The sequence below is a fragment of the Melanostigma gelatinosum genome (genome assembly GCF_949748355.1).
Source record: "Melanostigma gelatinosum genome assembly, chromosome: 24".
In the NCBI taxonomy this organism is placed as follows: Eukaryota; Metazoa; Chordata; class Actinopteri; order Perciformes; family Zoarcidae; genus Melanostigma; species Melanostigma gelatinosum.
Genome location: NC_136657.1, coordinates 9,030,664 through 9,054,405, shown reverse-complemented (window position 1 = coordinate 9,054,405; position 23,742 = coordinate 9,030,664). Strand labels below are relative to the sequence as shown.

Sequence of the window (23,742 nt, the reverse complement as noted above, 5' to 3'; positions counted from 1 at the left end):
CTCTCTACAACCATTTTTAATGACATTAAAAATATTTTTTTTATTATGCATTAATTTTAGTTCAACTGAATAATAAACAACTGGATTTATTGCATTGTTGACATTTCTGTGAGAAAAGCTTGGTCTCGCTCTCATAAACTCTTTTATAACTAACTCTCTCATAAAGCAGTCTTCACAGTGTTTATAAGTTGTAACTAAAGGCTTCACTAAATCATTTGCTTTGTTGCCCTTCAGTCGTGTCAACAGGGACCGACAAAATCAATCCATATTGACTATTTGGGTCCTGATGCCAGACCTTAGTGTGCCTTCCCACATTATCATGGCATCACCTCCTGAAGCCTGCTCAGGCTCTCCCTTCTGGCATTGGCCTTCTGATTGTCCGTGCTCATTCACAGTCACAGTGCACGAAATGCAGTGACTTTGTCTGGTTATTACAAATAATTGAAAGAGTCCGGGGAAGTCCTCGTAAGGAGGTCAGGTGGTGTGTGGGCCACAATACTCTTTTCACCGGGAGACAGATGTCTTATGTGGCGTTTTTAGGCCGAACATGTTGCGTCTCTGTTTCGTTTTGTTGTGGAACTGCGACTGTTTGGTCCGGAGGAATATAAGTCTCCATGGAAATGTAATTGAGGGTTCGGTTTAGTTGTATGGGAACGTAATTCTGCAGGAGACAAGGTGGCCACAACCATAAGGCCCAAGGCCTGAGAGGAATCAGTGCACATGGACATTTAGTTCACCGGCCTGTATCTTTTCAGTTTCAGAGAGTTTAGGTTGTAGCTGCATTTCTATTGATGCGCACTGTTACAGCCTACCTCTGTCACAGAAGACCTCACTTAATGACCTGGAAATGAGGAAATGGTTGGGACTTAAACTCCTCCGACATGTCTACATGCATGTCCTTGGTGAAGGCATGCTCCTCACTGCAAAGACTAGATGATGGTGACATTTAAAAAAACAAACAAATCAATTTAATATTTATTTCAGCATCAGATATTGCCGAGTTATGACATATAGCAACATTCAAACCTTCACAGATGTTCTCAGATTGACAGAAAGTATTGTAATCTCAAGTAAAATGCCGAATAATCTACACAGCATGTTGACAGAACAAAAAGTACTTCTTCGATTGATGGAGAAAACACGAAAGGTGTTTCTGCAGTAGGAGTGCCGTCGGCAGCGAGCCTGACAGTGGGGTTCATGTTACAGTAAGATGCATTCAGGATAAACTGTGATGCGGTTTAACCATAGACTGAATGGAAGAGGGTCTACTAGTCTCCTCGTGGATTCAGGACTTCACAGGAAGTGCAGAGCAGTGGCTCCCCCGTGTGGCGCAGAGAGGTCATTGCAAGTAAATGTGGAAGTTAAATACACAACGAAGGAAATGAGGTGATACAACGCAAACAAAATATCCCCCTTTGTCCACAACACTCAAGAAAACAGTATTTCTTAACTCGCTTCAGCTGCTTCAGATTGTATTCATGCTGGAAAACTAATTTTTTTCTCTAGTTCATACCATGTGCTTCTTTAAAAATAAAAACAATGAAAATGCCAAGTGATTTTAATCATAAGCAGCAAAAACTAATTGCATAGAAACATCACGTGGAGTGAAGCGGTGCACTCCCTTTATATTTATCCATCAGAGATTAATCAAGTTTCATTTATCAGATTCTCACATTTGGCAGCTCGTCCTCGACACTTGTCGACTTTTAAAGAATATTTTGACACGATTGTGAGTTTCAGTTCAGTTTTCGTCACATTATACCGAGTTACAGTTCCTCACTGTCCTTAAACAAGCTGTGATGTTTCATTGCTCACAACGGACGACGTCACTTCTCTTTTCCATTTCGCTCAAACTTCAGGGTTTCGATGGTGCTAAACCAGTGTGTCTTCAAGTTGTGTAAAAGGAAATGCAACGAGCAGGAAACTTTCTATCAACATTTCAGTCTGCGAAGGGACAACTCCTAAAAGTACAACGCCGTCAATATTCTACATTTTTTGTCGTAGTCAACAAATCCTGTGTAAAAAACCGTAAAGAACGAAATGATGAAACCAAAGCCTGACAACTCGTCTTCCTCTGAGCCAGCTCCTTTAAAAACACGTTCCTCCATCACTGTAGTTTATTATGACTCAATCCCACACACAAATACTCACTAGAGCACCAAATGTGGATTAATCCGCCGCTGAAAATAGTCCCCAACAAACGTATATTCCCTCTTGTTTGATTTAAATTGTGTTTTAATAAATGTATATGTCTGTTTGTATTTGTCCAAATACTGTGTGTTGACAACAGATAAGTCTGTTTTGTTGGTATATAATTGGATTTAAACAGGTGGTCTTAATGATTTATGTCTCGGTATACATTGTGGAGCGTAAATATAAATGTTTGTGTGGTCGATATTGATTGTATCAGTGCTTGTTAAGGTGAGGCAGTGTTCTTGGACATTTTTACAATAAGAAATAAAAACCCAAGCGCTAAACATTCTTATAATGACCGTGTTACATAATATGGAATAAACTAATGTATAAAAAACTGTTTATACTAAGGTGGTGACACGTCTGGATGGCACCCAGTCCGACCTCGGCCTTCCCAAAACACAGCAGCCACACGGTCCAATAACAACGCAGAGCTCCCAGTGGTCCGATCAGGTTTCGACTTTCCCGTATGTGCCGTCCGGTGGTCGGTAGTGTTTGGGGAAGGCCTTGAGCTGCAGCGAGTTAAACGCGTACTTTCGGCAGCCGACGTTCTTCACGGTGTTTTCTCGTCTGCAGCCCTCGCTGAGGAGACAGAACGGGGCATGAGTGAGGGCAGAGCAGTGGAGATGATGGGCGCCGGGAGTGATGCAGAAACGCTGTTTGAAATGTCTTAGATGATACTTACTCTGCTGGGAGGCGAGTCTCAACAAATGAGTCGATTATGTAATGCATAAAGTCATAACTCGGTCATTTTGTCGACAGAACAATTCCAGCTGATCGCCAGTAAAGACTCATTATATAAACTGATTCGAAGTGAATGAGGAAAAACTACAACATGCAGCACCGTTCACACACACACACACATTGACAAACATGGAAGAAAGCGTAAAGAAAGCCCAGTTAAAGTCAGTTAAGAGATGCAAAGGATGGAGAAACACGTGGACCTCAGAGACCACAACATATCACCAGAGTTCTGTTCTGCAGGAGGAGGCACAGGATGTTTATTACTGCAGCGCTGTGGCGTTCAGGGACACACTGACTGCAGGTTTTTTGTACATTTAGAGCAACATGGGACGCGGCAAGGCTGAAGCGTCTGGACACGTAACGGCTGCAGAGTCTCAGAGGAGAAGCGAACCGGGATCAAACCTTTGACACCAAAAACAAAATCAGATTGTAGAATTTAAATACCTTTAAAAATATTCCCATACAACCTCTCCTCCACACTTTGACAGACTGAAAAAATGCTGTTCTTTTAAATAAAGATTTGAATTTTCACATTGCACTGAAGGAAATAACACAGCATTTGTTAAATGTGACCATTATAAATGACCTGGTATATCATTAATAATGTAAACAGGAGGACTCAGAGCAAAGTGCAAATTGTTATTATGGCAACAGTTTAGCATGAGAAGTATTCAAATCAATAGTCAGAATAAACAAAAACAAATAAATCTGCATTTTAAACAAGACGTACTGAACTGTGGTATAAAGTGACGGTTATGGCACAAGCATAATAACATTATAGAGATTATTTATATATAATCTGCTTTGGAATAATTGAAGACAATATATAGCAAATGTTTTGGCAATACATAAAATACAACTTATGTACAGCGATACAAATATATTCTCCGATACATCTGGATTCTTAAGAATAAAACAAAGAAAAGATGTTTCTCTTTAATAATAATAATTAATACTCTAAGGAAGCACTTCAGTGTAATTACACATGTAAGTATGGGGAATTAATGATCAGTGAATAATTCCCATTCTTTCACATCCCTGCTGCTCAGCAATTATGTAATTACACATTTGTATATTAGATATTTATGTATTAATATATACTTCTAAATAAACTCTAACGGATAACTTCTGTCTCACAGAGGTAGTTCTAAACTGGAGCGACGAGATTAAACATTTCCTGCAATAAAAAGTAAAAAAAACTATCATGAATTATAAGTTAAGGAAGTTGTTTAACATTTTAGGAAATAATCCTTTTAGGTTTAAGCGCCAAAGATACGCAACGTGAGAATTTACGACAAACGTGCGTTTCTACTGAGCGGGGTCACGAGAGGAGGCAACACTCCCAAAGGAGGCTATTCTTGGTCTGATCCATTTCCTTACTGGGTCGACGTTAATGAGACGGAGCGTCGGAACTCTGGAGAGGACGCCGACGCTTTAGTTTAGCTTCACGCGCGAAGATATCGATTTTTACAAAGCAGGTTTTCAATGTGAAAAGAAACGCTTGGCTTCTGCAGCCACAACCGAACCTGTAATATAATATGTCAATATCAGGTTATTGGAGCAGCTGGAAACAAGACTTCTCGAACTGTATAATAATGACTTTCGACAAACCTGAATTAGTCGGTTAAAAACCTCATAAAGCATTTGGCACAACGATACATTCCTCGTTCATTTATCTCACCGCTCAACCACAAATAAAATCAGTTCCTTCACTCGACAGAACTCGGTTCTTTAAAGCTGACATTAACGGTTATAGCTGCAATCGGTACCAGTTTAAGTTAACGTCTGAATGAATGTAAACTGGTCCACGTACATGCTCTGAAGGGCGTAGAACCAACAGTACTACTCTGCATAATCAAGCACATTTCCCCTGGATATCCTACAATCACACATTCCAACATCAGCCGATTAGAAACGGAGACGGAGCTGATCTTAACAGATGTGGGTTGGATCTCTGACTTCCAATTTAAGCGCCCAAAAAGTGCCGTCGCTGGCCTTTAAGACAGGCGACAGCAAAACACTCAACTCAGGGAGTGAGAAGCATAAAAGCACAGACTACGTGAACCATGCCTGTGCTTTTAGAGATGAGCTGATGACTAACACACCGACTCTCACCACAGATCTACGGAGACGGTCTAAAGAGTGCTGGAGGTCCTGTCTCGGGGGATTAGCAGACACAGGAAGCGCGGATTTGTTTCTGCTACAAACTTGCTACACAGGAAAATACTTCAACCACAGCACTCCTCGTCTTTAAAAAGGGTCATGCATGTCGCCACAAGACTGGTGCACAAGGTATGCAAAGTATTTAAAACATTTGAGCCAATGAAATAGAGGGGTTCGGAGAAGAGGAGAGGAAATACTGTGTAGATTGAGTCCTTTTTTAACGCACTGAAGGGTAACGTTTGAGTCAAGATGGATATATTAAGCTGCATGTAAACAGTCATGTTTGGCTGCCAGAGAGAGAGCAGCTCGTGGCCGTTCAGCTGCAGCGGAGTTTGGCCAGGAAATAGGCCACGCTGAGGAAGATCCACACCACCAGGAGGTTCGGGCTGAGGGCCAGCAGGGGCAGCGAGTACAGGAGGCTGGGGTCCAGCCGGAAGTCACGCACCGGCAGCAAGCCGCTCAGGTTCTTCTGGGTCACCCCCTCCCTCGTCCCAATTCTGCCGAGTCACGTGAAGGTGGGAGGAAGAGGAGGCGTGGAGCAGCAAAAAAAGGTTGGAGGAAGGAGAAGGTGGCGGAGGAGAGGTTGAGGGAGAAAAGAAGAGAGAGGAGGGACAGATGAGGAAAAAGTATAAGGGTAGAAAGAGATGGCGAAGGAAGGATAGAAAATAGGAAAGGAAATAAAAGATTGCAAGAAGGAACAAGAGGAGAGGAAGGAGGCGTGTGGCAACAAAGCCAAAGTATAGTGTTCGTGCAAAGAGGTGAAATGGCAAAGTAACAGGTGATACCGGCGAGAAACCAGGAAGAAGCCACGGCCACGGCGACAGACAGCAGTTCCCATGGTGTGACACAATAACACAAATCGCATGGACGTCACAACGAATGGAAATGATGCAACCAGAACAAAAGAATCCCGTAAAAATGAGCCAAATCATGACAAAGTCAAACACGCGGGAAAAACAGAGGAAGAGGGGGAAAAAAAGAGAGAGAGAAAATAGAGAAAATTAAGAACGATGTTTCTACGTCTTTCACCATGTTTATATGTTCTAAGACATGGGACGAGGAAGGAGCGGAGGCAAACATGGCAGGAAAAGTGTCTTGTGACAAACGAAAACCAACCCTTTAAATTCAGGAGATTTGGGGAGTTCTTGAAGCCATAAAGGACGTTTTCACTTCAACATGCTAACGAAGCTAACATGCACTACTTAGTATGGGTAAGAGGGAACAAATGGTGTCATGGAGGAAAAGGGTCCAATATCGCTGAGCTTCATCCAACGTGCATCACAGCTCAAAACCATTCCCAACAATAACCGAAGCGCTGATGATCAAAAAGCTGCTTTCATGCTCGTCGGCTGATGAGGCAGAGAGGCAGGAATAAGGGAGAGATGTGAGGAGAGGGAAACGGGGGAGAGATGTGGTATCATGCGAGTATCTGTGCGGCAGTGTTACTTTATTGAGCACAAGTACACCGCTGTGATTACATCTGTTATTTACATGGGCTTAACAACAAAATATAACAAAGTCACATAAAAACTCCACTTTGACCACACAAACGGTTTTTGACACAAAGACTTCGGTTTAAACACTTTGATAAGTGAAACCTTTACCCATTTAAATTCTTGCCGTTTCTTCTCTTTCTAAACGATATTTCTGTTCTTTTTTTACTGACGGAGGAGTCTGTGTTCGCCATGCTGAAAGCCAAACCTCCCATGCGGAAAAACCACAACGCATTTGACTAAAACTCTCCGGCTCGGCTGCAGTTGAGAGGAAAACGAAATCTTTCTTCAGACCTTCTTATTGACAGGTGGCGTCAGACGACATTTGAAAATGAATGAAGGAAAGGAAACAAGAAGGAGGGACGAAGGGAAAGAAAAGGTGGCGACGAAAATAAATCCTCTGCCAGCCTGTTAGTAACTCAGACTATAAGCAGCTTTACAGAAAGGACAGACAAGACAAGACAAAGACGTACAAACAGACCAACAAGCACTCAATACACACACGCAAAAGAGGATCCTCTCTTCAATATCAGTTCGGGGTACCTCTCCTCTCTCGACGCTTGTCACAGAATTTAAACATTTTTGACAAGAGTCTGAGGAAGTAAGCAACCAACTGAATATCAAAATATTCAAGTATCCCTTTTGAGATGAACCGGCAACTCCAGATCCGTTTGTTTCACAGAGGAAGCAGGCAGTGGTGTTTAAGTCGCACAAGGGCAAAACATCCTGTTCCATCCATTTGTTTACTGCTTTTAAAGATTTGGATCTGTGTTCAGCTGACACGTTGACAGAGTATTACCCCCTTGTAAGAACCCTTGCTAACAGGAAGTGTTTTGCCCAGGTGTGATTTTCAGGTGTGTGTTTCTCTTTCAGGCACTGCGAGGGCGTCCTACCTGCGCATACAGTCGAGGGCCTGCGTGAAGACCTGCGGCGCCATGCCGTGCTCGTGCTGCAGGATCAGGCACTGCTCCAGGGTCACCGACATGGCCGTGCGGTCTTTGGCGCTTTTGCAGCTGGTGAAACGAACCCCGTTCAGCCGCCGGCAGATCTGAGACGGAGAGGGAAGAAACGTTGAAGTCATCGGTAACTTACCTGGATACAAATCTCGTGTTTCAGTGCACAACAAAGCAGAGAGCTTCACCTCGGCTGCCTGCCACAGGATGTCCACGTTCTTGTTTTTCCTGGCGTGGACGTTCTGCCCCAGAAACCTCAGCAGCTCAGGGAGACAAGTCTGAGAACGAGACCTCGGGAGGCCTGAGGGGAGGATGGGGAACGTAGGTGAAGGGAAGAAATGGATGGATATCGAAATGGGAAGAAATAAGAGCAGAGAGAACAAAGATGTACCTCTACCACTGAAGATATCTAACTTATTGTAACTAGAAACTAACTGGAACGGTTTGTACTTACAGTCCTCAGGCAGGACTTCTTTGAACTGTTCATAGTATGAATTCAGCCTGGAGAGACTCTCCAAGTTGATGACCTCCTGCAGTGATGTGTCTCCAAACCTGAACACAGAGAAACACAGTTTGTCTTCCAGAGAAACATCTGGCGAAAGCTTCGGTTCTCCATCTCCGCTCCAACTCACTCACTTCTCAGCCAGCGTCTGCTGCTCGTTGATGCCGACGTTGAAGTGCACCGGCTGCACCCTCAGCAGCATGCCGCTCTGGATCTCCCGCGGCAAAGCGTCGAACATGGTTCCCGGGAGCGGGATGCGGACGTTGAAGCCGTCCCGGTTCCCCGTGATGATCGGCAACATGTCGGGGGCGGAGCTGCCCGTGGCCTGGGTCACCTGACAGTGAAGTGTATGAACGTGCAGGAATGTTTTGAGGAAATGTCTCAAGTTTTCATGTCAGTGAAATTACACAGAATCAAAAACAACAACAATAAAACCACAATTAAAGCTTTTTACTGTATTTCTTCATCTTCCTACCTTAAAGGTGACGTTGCGTAGATCCATGATGCCGACACTCATGTCCTCCAACATGGCCAGCTCCTCTCCTTAACACAGACAATCTGATTAATCTCTCACTGTTGGGGCTTCAACAGTGAAAGAAACGTGTCCGTGTGTGTGTGTGTGTGTGTGTGTGTGTGTGTGTTCGTACCGTAGGTGCTGAGCAGGGACTCAAACTGAGCCAGCAGGCCGATGGTGTACAGCTGTCGGAGGAATCCGTTATCACGCAGACAGTTCCTCAGTTTGATAATGAAGCCGCAGATGAGAGCGGTGAGCTGCAACACACACACACACACACAATAACATCAGTTCATACACCAAGGCATGCTGCCCTTCCCTCGCTGCGAGTCGTTCTAGGACGAGCTGAAACGCGTGTCTGAGGAAATATGCCGTCACTCTGCGCGCTTGTTCTGACCGTCTGGCAGAAGACGACGTCGCGGCGGTACTGCAGCGACAGGTCCATGGCTATCGTCGGGGCGCTGTCCTGCATCAGCAGGAACACCATGGACTTCTTGGCCTTGTTGCTCATCATGGCGACGCACTCTGTGAGCGTGGTGAGGAGAGGAAACAAGGCCTCGCTCCACTCGCCTGGAAACACACGCAGACATAGAACAGGTGGGACAGCACAGAGGTTACACTCAGCACCAAACACACTATGATGGTTAGTATGAATGATCCCACATGAAGTGAATTCATAAGTCAGTTCATTTCTTTAAGAGTTGTCAAGACAGAAACGGACAACAGATGGAACAGAGAAGCAAGAGGACAAGCAGAAGCGCTGATGGAGATCATACTCCACTGGGTAAAGCTCCAGGACATTTTGAAGTTTCTTTACAAGAATAAAATAAAAATATAAACTTCATTTAATACCAACGATGCGCTACGTCTCCCAACTGGCCATTTACCATGAATACGACAACGTACCACTTCTAATAAAGCATCTTTAAAAAGAAGAAATTAAACATTTAGTAGTTTCTTAAATATGTCAGACACGTTATTACGCTGCAAAGTCAGAGTTCATTGCCATTCCCCACAGAAAATCATAGTTCTTGGTCCAATATTGTGATGTTTTGATCAAGCTAGAACAGCGTTAAGTTGCTCTTTAGTAAATAAAGGAATGACTTATCCAGCAATCACACAAAAAATGTGAATCAGGTATAGTTTTGAAAAATAAACATATTTTAATATTTAATGTGCACGTTGAAGAAAACAGACTTATTCTGTGGCCAAATCTCACTTGATGTTCAAATATCTGCTGTTGAACCAGAGCCCTGGAGCATGGGAGGGATCGCTGCTCTTACCTGGGTACGCCTCCTCAGCACTGGGGCTTCCATCTGGAAGAGGGGACGGAGGTGCAACATGCATGATTAGCGGGCGCTGTAAGCCACACAAGGCAGCAGAGACACACACAGAAAACACTACCAAACCAGGGTCAGCGATCGATCCAAAAAACACCCAGCTTAGAGGATAAAGCGTGTGTTTTTAGCTCTTACGAGTGAAATATGAGATGCTTAGTCGTCCTTTTCTCCAGTTTATTCCTCACCACACTGCCAGCTGATTGCAGCATTTTAAAGGTTCGGATAGACGTGACCCTGGTCCAGTACCACATGTAGAGTGAGCACAACATCTCAGATACAACCGCCTTCTTCTGAGCATTGTCGACAGACAACAAAGACAGCACACTGAACAAAATGCTTTACAGTCGACAGCTTGTTCTCACAATAAATAAAGGTGAGAAATTGAAAAATACCAGCTTTCCTTTAAGTAAAGACAATCATCAGAAGCTGACCTAAAAACATGGAGTAGAAGCACAACAAAAACAAGAGTTAAGTGAACCTACAGAACTCCTGTGCAGAGGAAAGGGCAGGCAGAGAGGAAGAGGATGGCGGAGGGGATGATGATGATCGTGATGATGATGATGGAGATTCCTGCGATGTACTTTCCGGGTTGATCCAGAAAGCTCGTCTTTTTCCTTCATCTTTCACAGCCACACACAGCGTTGTTAACTCATACTCTTAAACGTAGAAGTTATTATATTTCATGCATTATAGTTGTTTATTTATTGCAATTGTTTTGTTAGTTACAAGCCTGTGAAAACTGGACACAAATATATACGTTTCCTGACAAACGGCATCCAAAAAACCCACATTTATACCATAAAACAACAATCCGAGGTGTGAGTATATTTTGAGTGTGCGTTACCTTTCTTACAGGCGCCGCCCTGCAGGTCGGACGGGGTACTGTCCTGACTGCTGACGCTGGGCCTCCTCTCCTTCTGAAGCAGCTTGCCCACACGCTGGATGATGCACTCCAGAGACTTATCCACATTCACCCAAACCTTCTCCTGAAAGGACAGAGACAAAGAGTCAAAGCTAAGAGGCCTAAGAGAGTAATGACAGCAGGGAAAAGACCTGAGCCAGAGGGGAGACAAGATGAGATGAATCACATCAGTATGCAAAGCAGAGAGCGCCCCACAATTTTGCTGAACAAAGAATTGCATAACCACAAACTCTTGTCTCAGGCTGTCTGGGGACTCGGAGGTGATTCCTCACTGACGACCGGTAACTCACCCACTCCTCTTCGTGCCAGTCTGCGTGCAGCGACGTACGGCTGTTGGAACCGCTCCACTTGGCGAGCAGCGTGTCCTGGTCGTTGCGCAGGACTACTTGTTCCGAGTCGGCGGAGGGAGACGCTTTGGAGGCGATGTACTCGGGCCGTGCTGCGTCCAGGGCCTGAATGGCCGAAGCCAGCAGCTTACAGTCGCATACCGTCACCAACTGACGAGTCTGAGGGGGAGAGGAGGCATCCGTTACATCTCACCGGGCCAAAATAACACGAACAACTGCCAAACTTAAGTCCCTATGAATGGTATATGGTGTAAAACCTTATCAGCCAGAATAGCGAGCGTCCTCTCTAGTCCGCAGGCAGATCGGTTCTTGGCGGCTCGGGAAAGCCTCTCTGCGTAGTAGCTGACTTGAGTCTTCAGCGTGTTGATGTGGGCGATGATCTCTTTGGCTCGGACGATGTCCTGAGGGATGTAGACGATGGACTGCGAGCTGGAGAGGGCGCTGCTGCAGAAAGCAAGAGACACGGGGTTTTAGCAGCGCGTCTGTATCCGAGTGAGTGCAGAGGACACTCTCCGACATCCTCAAACTGTAGAAAGCCTTTTATGTCGACATCATAGCCTTTGCATGCACATGCCTGTTCCTAACAACGGTCCTGTTCAGTGGCTCCGCAGAATGCTGCAGGCAAACACAGAGACAACAATAAACAGGACTACGAGTGACACCGCTCACTTTAGAAATTCAAATAGATCTTAAACGTTCTTATCGACGCGAGACGACAGATTTGACCGAATTTACAAAATGAGCGGTATTTAAACTCACTTTGTGTTCCGTGTTATTAAATATCTGTGTGCAACATGTATTTCAGTTACTCTGTTCATGCCAAATGCATCATGTGTCATTATTTGTTTGCTGTGAACATAAGCGCATTCAGTCGCCTTAAACCGACTCACCGGTTCATCCAAAATGCTTGAAAATCACTGAACAGTGTCAGAGAAACAGTGAAAGTGTTTTTTTGTGGAGGTACAAGGCAGTGAGAGACAAACAGTGTCGGAACAAATGAAGACAAGCAAAGCAGTGCAGCAACTCACCATTCCTCCTCATAAACGCTGATCGATAAAAAGTAACAAAAACAAAATTAAGAGGAAGCCATAAAACTGAGTTAATGCAATAGTTGAAGAAACAATGCATTCATCATTTATGTAAAAATGACTCCTGAGCAGCCAAATCAAAAGAGATACGACTTTCATACGGATCAAACGGTTAAACTATTTGAAATAACATCAATAAAAGAATGAATAAGTCAACAGAAACAGCAGATATCACTGTGGTTGAGGGGGAAAAACATGCAAATGCATGTTTTTAAACTGTTTTCCACGTCTGTCTCCTCTGAACTTACTGTTTCTTTGCCTCCTCAAACTTCTGAATGAGTTTCCTCAAACCGCTGTTCTTAAAGCCCTGGCAGTGAGCCGCCGGAGCTCCGATTGTTATCACGTCGTACGTGTGTTCTGGAGAGGGAGAGGAGCAAAGCAGCCGCGTGAATAGAAGACAAGTGGCACGCTTGTATTCGTTTGCCCACGTTCTCCGTGTCTCACCGAAGCCCAGCTGGTCCTGAACCCTCATCCTCTGCACGTGTAGGTTGGTCGGCATGAACTCAAGCTTCCTGTCTGCCTTCAGGTTACTGGCTTTGAACGACGGACCTGACGTGGAGACAGGAGGAGGAGCGGGGGGGAAATAATCAAACGTGACAAACAAACCTTTCTGCAGCTTGTTTTAACAAGACGCGCCAGAGAAACCTCTAACCTCTGTAGTCAGTGAGGTCTGACAGCGTTTCCTGGTATGCGAGTATTATGGTCTGGTACTGAGAGACAATCTGTCGCCTCAGATTCTCCCAGCAGGGGGACAACTCTCCCAGCTCCTCCAGCTCACACACCCTGGAGACAACGGGAGTTAGGCGTCACAGAGGGGACTAAAGATCACACGTTGTTCATGCAACGACATTGGTCTGATGATGCATTTGCTATTTATTTTGCAATAGATGTAGAATACTAAATATAGCGTAGACTTGGACTGATTTTCTTTTGCATCTACTGTAGTAATACACGGACTACGTAGAAGTACCTCGTACAACCACGCTTCCAAACATGGACGTGTGTGTGCGTGTGCGTGTGTGTGTACCTGGCTGCGTCCTCCTCCAGCAGCAGTTTGACGAACTGTCTGGGGATGTTTAGTGAGAGGACGCTCTCAGCCATTTGCTCCAGCACCCGTAGGTGGTTCCCATCAGTCGTGGGGAAGCGGTACATCCTGGACATCGTGCCTCCAAACACTGAAGACGCAGACAGTGGAATTAGACCGGCTTCACTTTAGTTCGTATCGTTACTTAAACGTACTTTACGAGACAGAGTGACACAATTATAACATGAGAAGAACACCTGAAGAAAGAAACACTGGTGAAACACGTTGTAGAAATGGAATGATACGCTTCAAACGTTTGTGCTGTTTTTGGATCAGAGGTAATCAGATCCCTCCTCACTGGTGACGATCAATATATTTCTACCAGATAATAAGATTTATGGTCTGATGCATTGGTAAACATGGCGCCATGCAGGTTTTAAGAGGTAGAAGATGGAAAGAAAGGTAAATCTATACACGTTTCTATTCCCTGGCTTTCTGGACAGCGTTGGTTTTTACCTGGTTCTTAAATGATGAAAATGTTACGTCCTCGTCTGCTTTAAAGGGCCGTCCTACCTGAGCGCAGCAGGGTGTCTTTGCATAGCGAGGCGTACTTTATCCGGACTCCCATGGACTCGGTGAGGCTCTCGTCAACAGGCAGCATCGTCTGCAGGACGCACACACACACACGATGATGGCTGTCAACTGCAGGAAAACTACAGTCTTCATTTATGTCCCTCCAAGCGGCTCTTACCCGTCCGTTGATGCTGTCTGGCAGGCGGCCGGCCGACATCCTCTGATCCGCTCTCTCCTCCATCTGCCAGGCAGCGATGGTGACGTTCCCCACCCGCTGGTTCTCTGCTGATCTGTCCATTGAGGCACATTTACTTGATTTCCTTCGTATGAATAGATACAACCTACACTTGTTTTACACAAAACGAAATATGATTTACCAAGTTTTGAAGGAGCTCAAAGACATGGGTTATTTTTTATGTATCAATATCAATATTAAAAAGCCTTTTCTTTTAAAAACACAGCAGAGAGAAGCTAGAAGAGATTGCGTGTGTTACCTCAGCTCGAGCTGTAATCTGTGGCTCCTCTCTTGCAACAACTCTTTAACAGGAAAAAGTGCCGAGCCCAACAAATACATCTAAAGAGACAGAAAGACAATATTGATTCGTTCACGTTCAGCTATTTCCTTATCAGGTGTGAACTCCAGAGACCAGATGTCGAGTCAGTGTTTATCTTTGCTGCGCTGCAAAAAGTCCAACTGAAGCAAACCGTAACTCAGAGTGAAATAGTGAAACATAGAAGCTGGACGCCGTCTGAATAAAGAGCCGTCTCTCTGAACCGTACCGTGCCCTGCGAGCGGTCCTTGACGTCGTAGACGGCCACCTTCACCTGCGTCTGCTGGTTGATGTTGGACTCCTGGAAGAAGGCGATGCTGCTGAGGAAGATGGGGTTACTGGTGCCCTGTGGACAAACCAGCATTACTTCAAGACCAAACAGCAACTCAGGGTCCTGCACTTGTTCTCGTTTATGGTAATGGCTCGTTGTTTATCAGTTGGATGAAAACCTTTCCAAAAGTGCGTGGCTGCAGCTCAATTTATTCATTTCTCCCTCGTCCTCCGCCCTCCTGATCTACAGTAACGACGTAGAGGAGGGAGGCGTAGGTGGAGACAAACACACTGTTGCGTGATTGAAACAAATCCCTGATCAATTTGATCAAATCCATCTCAAAATGACACGCGTTTAACCTGTAACTGTGTCGCGTGATGGAGCCTCTAACTGCCGTAACGCTGCGACTTTAAGGGTCAGGAGTCGAGAGGGTCTGACCTCGATGACTTCGGTCTGGGCGTGTTTGGTCCAGAAGGCCTGCGGTGGTGTCGTGCAGCTCACTGCTACAAAGCTGTTGGGTTTTCGATCCAGAGCGGGAGTCAGCAGGTCTGTGCAGGCTGGATGAGAAACACGACATGTGCCAAGAGGCATGACAAAGACACAATGCTGTAGGAAGACTATATGTGCAGTATTCTTCCCCTTTGGACTAGAACATATGATAAATAGACATTTCAAAGACAATAAAAGATGACAATAACAATAATCAGTGAGTCTCTCATCAGCTAAAAGACTAAACTGTGTTACTCACCCACGCTGAACTCAAGCACAGGCTCATCTGGGTCCTGACTGTTTCCTGGAAACCAACCAACAAGTCACAACAACATGAGATGTAAAAGAAAACAACTGCAGCGTGCTGCGCTGGACAAAAAGCCCTCACACTGAGCTCCTGAAATGGTGCTCAAAGCCTCTAAAATGGTATTGATACGGGAAACATCGAATTCATATGAAGAATCAGATGTTCCTCACCTGCGAGAGCCAAGCCGATCATCTCGCTGGACAGCTCGAATGTGCTGGCCCGGTACACCGACCACGGCCTCTGTATGCGGGAGCCGCGCTCTCGGACCCCCGCCATGCCTGTCTGAACACACACCCTCGCACACACGGTCACACACTCCCATGTGAGGTGACCCTCTTTCTGCGTAGATCCACGGCTGCTCCAGAAAGTCGGTCGTCCTCTCTGGATGAGAAATGACAGGTTGGATTGAAACGACATGAAGTAAAACGATCTTTAGCCTCAGCTAAAGATCTCTAATGACTCAAGCAGGAACAACCAATGCATCAATAAAGCTCAACAGTACACACGTGGAGCTACAAGGCTTTAGTGAAGAGGAAACCAATTCCTTTTCATCTTCCGTGTTCATTCAAGAGCCCGACATTTCAGATATTGCAAATATCTGTTGCATGCATGCACAAAGGAAAACCCAGTATCAGTCAGCAGTAGTGCTGGTTTTAGTCATCAAAAAGGTGGAAAGCCTTGTTTCTGGCTATTTGTGACAGAAAACGGACGATGTTCACCAAGTGCTACAACAAAAAGAGGAAATCTCGCGGCAGAAAAGGGCGAAAAACACAAAAACTTGCATGTTTGAATTGTAATGAATTCATGTGAACGTGTGAAAAGGAAAGCAATGAGGAGACGAGAAATAAGGAACAAAGAACAGAAAGTGAGCGCGGGTATAAAACTAAGCTTCAACGTATGAAGTCAAACAATCTGTATTCACATTCACCTCCTACGCAGTCTGCAGCATCTGACTGTCGCATCTCAAAGGAAAGAGAAAAGAAAGAGTAGAACTCGTGGTCAGTTCTAATCACTGTAATGAGGCTAAAGCTCAATCGTCAGGGTTAAAGAACTTAAATAAAGTTTTAAAATCCATCGTCCAGAGCTGCAAACATACATCCGGTGTTCTTATATCCATAGATGTAAAGCGTGTATCTGTGGAACTGGAACACACAACGTTTGCTTTCAGCAGTGTGTTGATTTGCATCAGTGTGCGTCATCCCACATAGAAACTTATAAATTTGCATTTGATGTGCCTATTTATGCTCACCATATGACGATGTTGCTAAGAGACTGAAGGTTTGTCTTCAGGTCCTCCACATTTGATTGTATTTCTTCCTCCTCGTTTTCTTTGCCTTTCTCTCTCCTCTACATCCTCCCTCTTGCTTTGGGTGTTGCTCCCCCAAATCTATCCCCCACCTGACTCTTTTCCCCTGAAGTCTTCTTTAGCCGGTGGAGAAGCAACTGTTCCACTCTTGCCGTCTCTCCATCGCTCCCTCTGTCCCATTTTGGTGAAGAGCAATTAGCCCATTTGCAGCAAGGCAGCAAACGCAAGGGACAGTAGCTGGCTGTGGTCTAGTTAACGATATGCTGGAGTCTATTCTGGTAGGTTTATTATAGATAGATGTGTGTCAATAATCCAGGTTTAGGTCATCGCTTTGAACGACAAAAAGCTGTGTTACTTGGTCATTAGTATTGAACAGCAGCTTACTTCCTGCTTATGTTAAACCTGCTCACTTTTATCTTTTACAAATAGAGTGATCTTATCTGAATTGTGGTTCTGGGTGCATAGTTGGTGGCCTACTTCCTGATATGTGGTCCGCACACCGCTTACATCTGCCCTACATCGTGGATGCAAACATCTGGAGCACCACCTGAAGTCCTTTCTGTATGGAGGAGAATCTACCGGATTATTTTATCCTCTGATGTTGATCTACAAGCTCCTGCTGCAATGCAAAGACCTGCAGCAGGCAAAGACAGCTACTAAAACCTAAGGCAGCTTCAAACCCACATGCTCTCCTTTTCCAAGTACTTATAGTCGTTGTTTTGTACCCGTGTGTCGACCTCAAACATGAACGCACTTCACAAAATGAGCAGACTGGATGCATCTCTGGTCTTTGTTCCCAAACCTAGAAAGAACTTTCCAGCGTCTCGGCCAACTGGAGCTACATTTTCCACTAGCAAAGCCAAAAGAGCACCTCGGTTCAAGAGGGGCTTAAGACGAGCTCTTGCTTATCAAAGGTGGGTTCCTACACATCACGCCAACGTGCTGACTGTATTTAATGTTACAGGTCTGAGTACTGCCGGTACAATAACGGAGGAATTTGACGTATTTGTGCATCATGTATTGTACTGAAATCGATAAACCAACGTATTTTTTCCTGTTAACCCTGAGAAATCACAATAACACCATCATTGTTCTATCCTGACCGGCAACAGATGACAGACGTAACACCTCAACTTAATGAAGTCATTTGGCAGGCCTGGTATTTACTCTGTCTCCATAGCAGTCCAGTGAAACCTCACTGAGGGGGAAAAGCCGCCATATAAGGGAGCTCCAAATTTAGCCTGGCATGTCAGTGAACGTGTGTGTAGGTCTGTGAGTCACATGAAGTGGGACACGGACACACACACACACAGTGTATAGGCCACAGTGAATCTGGCCCAGAGCTCCCGACACATAAAACCCGAATCCAGGATTCATAAAGTGGATTCTGGCTTATTATTAGGAGTATAAACAGGCTTAAAGATCCATTAACTACAGCACTTATGGAGGGCTTTAAAAGCTGAATTTGACAAGTTTTGTCCTAAAATTCCACAACAGAAAACATAAAGAATTCAGTCACCAAAGGACCTGAAATACTCAGTCCCCTAATCTGGATAATTGCATGAGACATGTTCTTGTTTTACATATTTAGCCCGGAGTTTAGAAGACAAGCTTTACGAAGGTGAGCCATCAATAGCACAGACGGGATCCTGCACGTGAGGCCATTAGATGGAAGCAGGGAGAGCATCTTGTAGTTTGTGATGGAAATGAGCTGAAGCATATATCTTGTGATGTATGTGGGTGTGTTTGAAGCTTCTGTCTTAGATTTACGACGGACTGGGCGAAGGAGGTGCGTGAGAGTGAGAGACTGGTTGACCATACATGGCGAAACCACGCCAAGAGGCCTGGTTCGTGTGTGTGTGTGTGTGTTAGTTGAGCTCAATGATCATTTGCTTTATCTACTCACAGTCTATTGGATGAAGGAGAAGAGGAAGTGAGCTGATCCAGGTTCAGTGAGGACCGGCTAGCAGAAGTTCACGATCTGAAAAAACACGAAACGGCAGGTTTTACTTCTGAAAGTACAACGGTTTCTGCACAATCCAAACAAAAAGGTTAAGATTTGAACCAAAAGTTAACACCGCTTTCTAAAATTCATTACATGCTTGTTTTTGTTTGTTTGTCCACGTCATTTTATCGTTGAGTAAATAAAAGTGGGACATTTGTTGGTTGGCCATTATCGCTTACTTTCTACCACAGTAACGAAACTAAAAATAAAGACGGACGCGTGCTTCTGTCACGAACAGATTTACCCCCGTGTAGCTCTATAGAGCCAATAACAGAGGTGCTGTCTGTGTGTGTGTGTGTGTGTGTGTGTGTGTGGACTCTGGGGGATCGGCATTAGAATAAAGCATGAATAATTTCTTTAGAGGGACGCAGCAGCTGTAGCCCTTTCACATGAAAATGAGCATCACCCACAGCCTCCAACACACACTAACACACACACACACTCTACCACACACACACTAACACTGAGTTTCACCCCCTCACTTTCAGCCACATCACCAAATACAGAACTTCTTGGACTTTGAACACACTGTAGAGCTGCAATAAATCAATAAAACATCAATATAGTGAATTAATTCAGTTATTGTAATATCACGATATTATAACTACATCTTTCTCAGGTACATTTACACGAAGTAAGATAAATATATATCGCTCTTAAATCTCCCCAGTTTACATTGTCAGCATTTTGATTGAGAACTACATTCCACATTATCAGTGTCTCTTTCTGACCAGCTTCAGTGAACGAAAACGTTCGTATAACACCCTGCAATAAAGTCACACTGTCACAGCATTAAATGTTCTTACTTCAATGAAGAGTCTGGTACAAAAGGAGAGTAAACGCTTCACTCAGTGTGTGTGTGTGTGTGTGTGTGTGTGTGTGAGAGAGAAACTGCTTCTTGCTCTTCTCACTTCCTTCTGTTGTTTCAGGAAGTGTCTTGAAGGAGTCGGACTGGCCGACAGCAGCAGCCTTCAGTCTGTTTTTAGCCTGTTGCACAAACACCTGGCTGCATTATTATATGTGGCTGCAGAAATATATCTGTGCCGTCTGTCTACTTTGGGCGATTCCTGCCACTGACCATAGCTGGAAAGAGAACGGAGCGCTGGATCAGAAGATACATCTGAATCTGTTTAAAGCAGAAGTGAGCTGACATTCAGGGTCCAGTTAAGAGTCTCTCTTTGACTCGCTGAGAGAAAACTGCAAGCACCACTTCCCACAACACGGGGGAAGTAATCAATGGCATCGATTGTTGCCCAGCGAATGTCATTCAATTCGCAGGTATTTGGTCTTTACACCAACTTCTGACCTCAGGATGAAAAGTCAGAGGATTTTAAAATCGATCCTAAAGGGACACGAATGCCTGTAATAAACATTTCAGCCTGCTCTGGAACAAAGTGATGATATTTACTGTATTTCAAGGTGTTGTTACGTGAGTCAAACAAGTGAAAAGTGAAACTATTAAACCCAGCTAGAATTGGTATTTTCTCTTTGTTAATACATCACATAATTCAGGAAAGGATGCCCGTCTCATTCTGGACTGTAAATGCTTTTACAAAAATGAAGCTTTTAAGAATGAAAGCATTGTAACGTGCTGTGTAAGAGGTCTGCTTCATGTCTCTGGTTTGCATGAGAGGCCATCATAAGAGCATCTGTTTCACATCACAGGGGGAAAAAGAAACAAAGCTCAATGTGTCACACAAACGGAACCCACAGCACACCTTCCTGTGCACTGCGCTGACACTCGGTAGTAAAACAGGCTACAAGTTACTGAAATCGCACCACAGCAGCAGCGACTTGTTGGTGAAACTAGCATCGCTTTGCGAGACCTCAGCAAGACATTCTGCAATTTGTTAGAAGACAAGCCATTAGCATCCAGCATGATTGTGCATTTTCTCCCAAATGCCCGGCACACACAGCTCATAGGTCATTCTCAAGACATGACACCAGAGTCACAGTGGTGGTCAACAGTGCCGGCTAAACAGATGGAAGCCTGAGTTCACACACACATACCCGAGGACGTCCGCTGCCGATGGATGTAAACAAACCGACGCTGCAGACGCCGTCACGAGGCAGAGACTGCAGCCAGCCGTGTCTCTCTCCTCTTCCTCCGGCTTTCCATCTCTCTCTCTCTTCCTCACTCTCTCTCTCTCTCGCTCTCTCTGCTTCACAAACATTCAAGGCAATTAACTCTTTCTCTGCCTGATCTGCAGCGATCGTCTCTCCTACCAGGGATTCACCAAACACTGAACATCATAACCTTCATGGAGGGAGGATTGATTGCAGGACTGTTGTGTTGGACGGCATTAGTTTGAGCCAGCTGTGCCGAATAAACTGGCAGCTGAGTGCATTTGCTGGTTGACAAAACAACACCTGAGTTTTGGTACAAAGTTCTAAAATGGTTAACGCGTGAAATACGAGAAGGCATTCCAGATCTTATAGGCTACTCTTACACCACCAATATCTTTTTGGTATTTAACAGATACTTCATGTTAAGGACAAGTTTTCGTCGTGCCATCCATGTGGTGGTCCTGTCTTTGCAACACACACACACACACACACACACACACACACACACACACACACACACACACACACACACACACACACACACACACACACACACACACACACACACACACACACACACACACACTCCCTTTTGATGCCTCTCCGTTTCCCCCCAAAGCTCATCAATAATTCATGTGATTATTGCACGTGAGCATCAGCAGAGCAGTGTGTCTATCTGTGGACCGTTAGGTAAACCATCTCCACTGTACGCTTCTGGAGACATCCGCATTGCATCCATCTCATGTTTAAATAATTAAGCATAAACTTGCCAAATTGCATGAAAAACAAAAAAACGGAAGAAATTTCTGACTGCAATCTTCCTACTTTGAGTCTTGCACATTTATGTATTTCTCGCAATTTAGGACATTTCTTTTGGAACAAATGACAAAAATACTTGGATTTTTCACTTTAAAATCTTTCGAACTTTATTTTCACGCGTTTCTGACTTCATATCTACATTTTGACAACATGAGGATGAGACTGATGAGTTGTGGAGCTCATCGGTGTCCATCCACCTGAACCTCCTCGGGTGTCAGTTATGTGCTTTCTCTTCTGCCGTCTTTTAAAACCAGACGGGAAAGCAGACCAACGGCTGACACATGCTCGCTGAAAGATGTCCGTACATGCATGTGTGACGAGCGCAAGAAAGGCAGATGCAGAGGAAGACGCAGATGAGGGTGAATCAACAGGCCTCTCTTGAGCTGACTGAGTGGGTGTGATGAGTCAACACACACACACACAATGGAGACTAACTGTGATTTCAAAGAGAGAGCATATAGGCACCATAAGTATGGTATAATCCCCAAACATACGACTATAAATCAAGTCATGTGATGACACCTGAGGCAGCTCTACTCTCTGAACAAAGGCAGGGAAATGGAGCTGCCAAAGATTACATTTACGGTAACTCTCAAACTAGGACATTCTTTGAGGAAAAGCCTCACGAAACTCTCCCCTGAAGTCACTTCCTGAATCAAACTGGAGCAGGCCACTCTCCTCTGAGAAGAGCATCATCAGCTCGTGGCAATCGATGTCCAGATGACCTCAACTCAAAACCACTCTGCAGAGACTGCAGTGAAATGTGTGGACAACATGCAAACAGACTCAGCACGTGTGTGTGTGTGTGTGCACATCCACAGTCAGCATCCAGTGTGTGTGTGTGTGTGATGATTTGTAGGCTTATAGGCTACGAGCTTCCACATCAGCTGCCATATCCTAAAATAAGGACGTCCAATCATGACATGGCAATAAACGCACATATTTGGGGGCAAATGCAGACCTTTCATATAACGTAAAGTTGCGTAATAATAGCCTAACTCTAAAGGAAGCACTTATAATTACACAATAACGGTAAAATATGTCATGCCAGAGCATATTCTGCATATTAAGTGACACTTAACCCTAATTACAACCCATATTCAGTGTTGTCCTTGCACGTCCTGCCCTGTTAGTCTGCTGTTCTCAACATTTCCGATGTCTATAAGTTACGTGCCAAACAATACGAGTACAATATCTCTTGTTTACCAACATGCGTAGCAACACAAACTAGCTAAATATTCCAAACTTACCGACAGTATAAACACTAACAAAGCCGACATTCTGCAACGTATTCGGAGTTATAAATGAACCGTAATAAGCCGCTACGTACCGGTCCGGGTGAGTGTTGTGGTGAAATTTCCGCACTGTGCTCTCCTTTCTGGACGCAGTCGCAGTCGCGTCGGTGACGCCCCCCTGCGCGTCGCGGCGGCGACGTCATCACGCAGGCGCGCACGCACGTAGATATTTTTTTTAAACAGAAAAATAAATACAAAAAACTGTTTACTCAAGTACAGTTGTTAAATGTTATTCAAAGGTATAGTGACATTTTATACTTGTTTAATACTTTTACTCCATTTCTGAGGCAAATATTGTACATTTTACTGCTATTAACAAATACTATTCACTACAAACAGTGAAGATGATCGTGAATTTGATGATACCTTTTAAGATGTCCATAACTGTTGTAAGGTAGAGTTGACTTCTATCGCCATCATGTGGAAGTAATGTGCTATTACACGTTTATACTGGCGCATGTGTCCACGTTCGTTATGGTTAATTTAAACACTGATTCACTTAAATTAAAAGAGTTGGATTTTTGTATTGTCAGCAATATTGCCCAGCTGTTTTCTTACTGGGTTTTCTTATGTTGGGTTAGGCCTGTTGGGTTACACCCACAAGGAAGGGCACATTCAGTGAAATGACAAGCAGGTCCTGCAACATTTGAAACCAGAATAGAGTTTCACTTCAAACAGGATCACGTTCACATTACTTCGAGAAGGATGACTTTAATTTCATCTAAATAACACTTCAACATGTCTCCTTTTTCAATTTAGACTTTGCTGTTGAACTG

At 44.4% G+C, this 23,742-nt stretch overlaps 1 protein-coding gene across 5 annotated transcripts; it reads right to left on the bottom strand.

The window, feature by feature from the left end:
- inpp4ab (inositol polyphosphate-4-phosphatase type I Ab) lies at positions 1–23,041 on the bottom strand. Of its 5 annotated transcripts, none has more exons than XM_079296517.1 (26): positions 23,002–23,041; positions 18,687–18,761; positions 15,645–15,855; positions 15,427–15,471; positions 15,117–15,235; positions 14,637–14,753; positions 14,351–14,430; positions 14,035–14,146; positions 13,857–13,947; positions 13,287–13,434; positions 12,912–13,042; positions 12,704–12,808; positions 12,508–12,616; positions 11,429–11,615; positions 11,115–11,330; positions 10,747–10,888; positions 10,385–10,522; positions 9,846–9,878; positions 8,960–9,132; positions 8,696–8,819; positions 8,524–8,591; positions 8,183–8,382; positions 8,001–8,098; positions 7,735–7,847; positions 7,487–7,641; positions 1–2,775 (listed from the first exon to the last, which is right to left on the bottom strand). In XM_079296517.1, exons 3-26 carry the CDS (start codon positions 15,748–15,750, stop codon positions 2,643–2,645), a joined length of 2,943 nt encoding a protein of 980 aa, XP_079152643.1. In that variant the 5' UTR covers positions 15,751–15,855; positions 18,687–18,761; positions 23,002–23,041; the 3' UTR covers positions 1–2,642. The 5 variants fall into 5 exon arrangements, with proteins under 5 accessions (XP_079152643.1, XP_079152644.1, XP_079152645.1 ...); XM_079296518.1 differs by lacking the exon at positions 23,002–23,041 and adding an exon at positions 20,796–20,891; XM_079296519.1 differs by lacking the exon at positions 9,846–9,878.
- Between the last annotated feature and the right edge of the window lie 701 nt (positions 23,042–23,742).

What these genes read in the sequence shown, in the direction of transcription:
- inpp4ab (XM_079296517.1), bottom strand. Translation starts at nt 15,750, where the DNA reads ATGGCGGGGGTCCGAGAGCGCGGCTCCCGCATACAGAGGCCGTGGTCG. An exon ending in TACGCAACGTCACCTTTAAG is followed by an intron (nt 8,383 to 8,523) that starts GTAGGAAGATGA and finishes CTTCACTGTCAG; the next exon opens with GTGACCCAGGCCACGGGCAG. An exon ending in AGAAGTCCTGCCTGAGGACT is followed by an intron (nt 7,848 to 8,000) that starts GTAAGTACAAAC and finishes TCCTCCCCTCAG; the next exon opens with GCCTCCCGAGGTCTCGTTCT.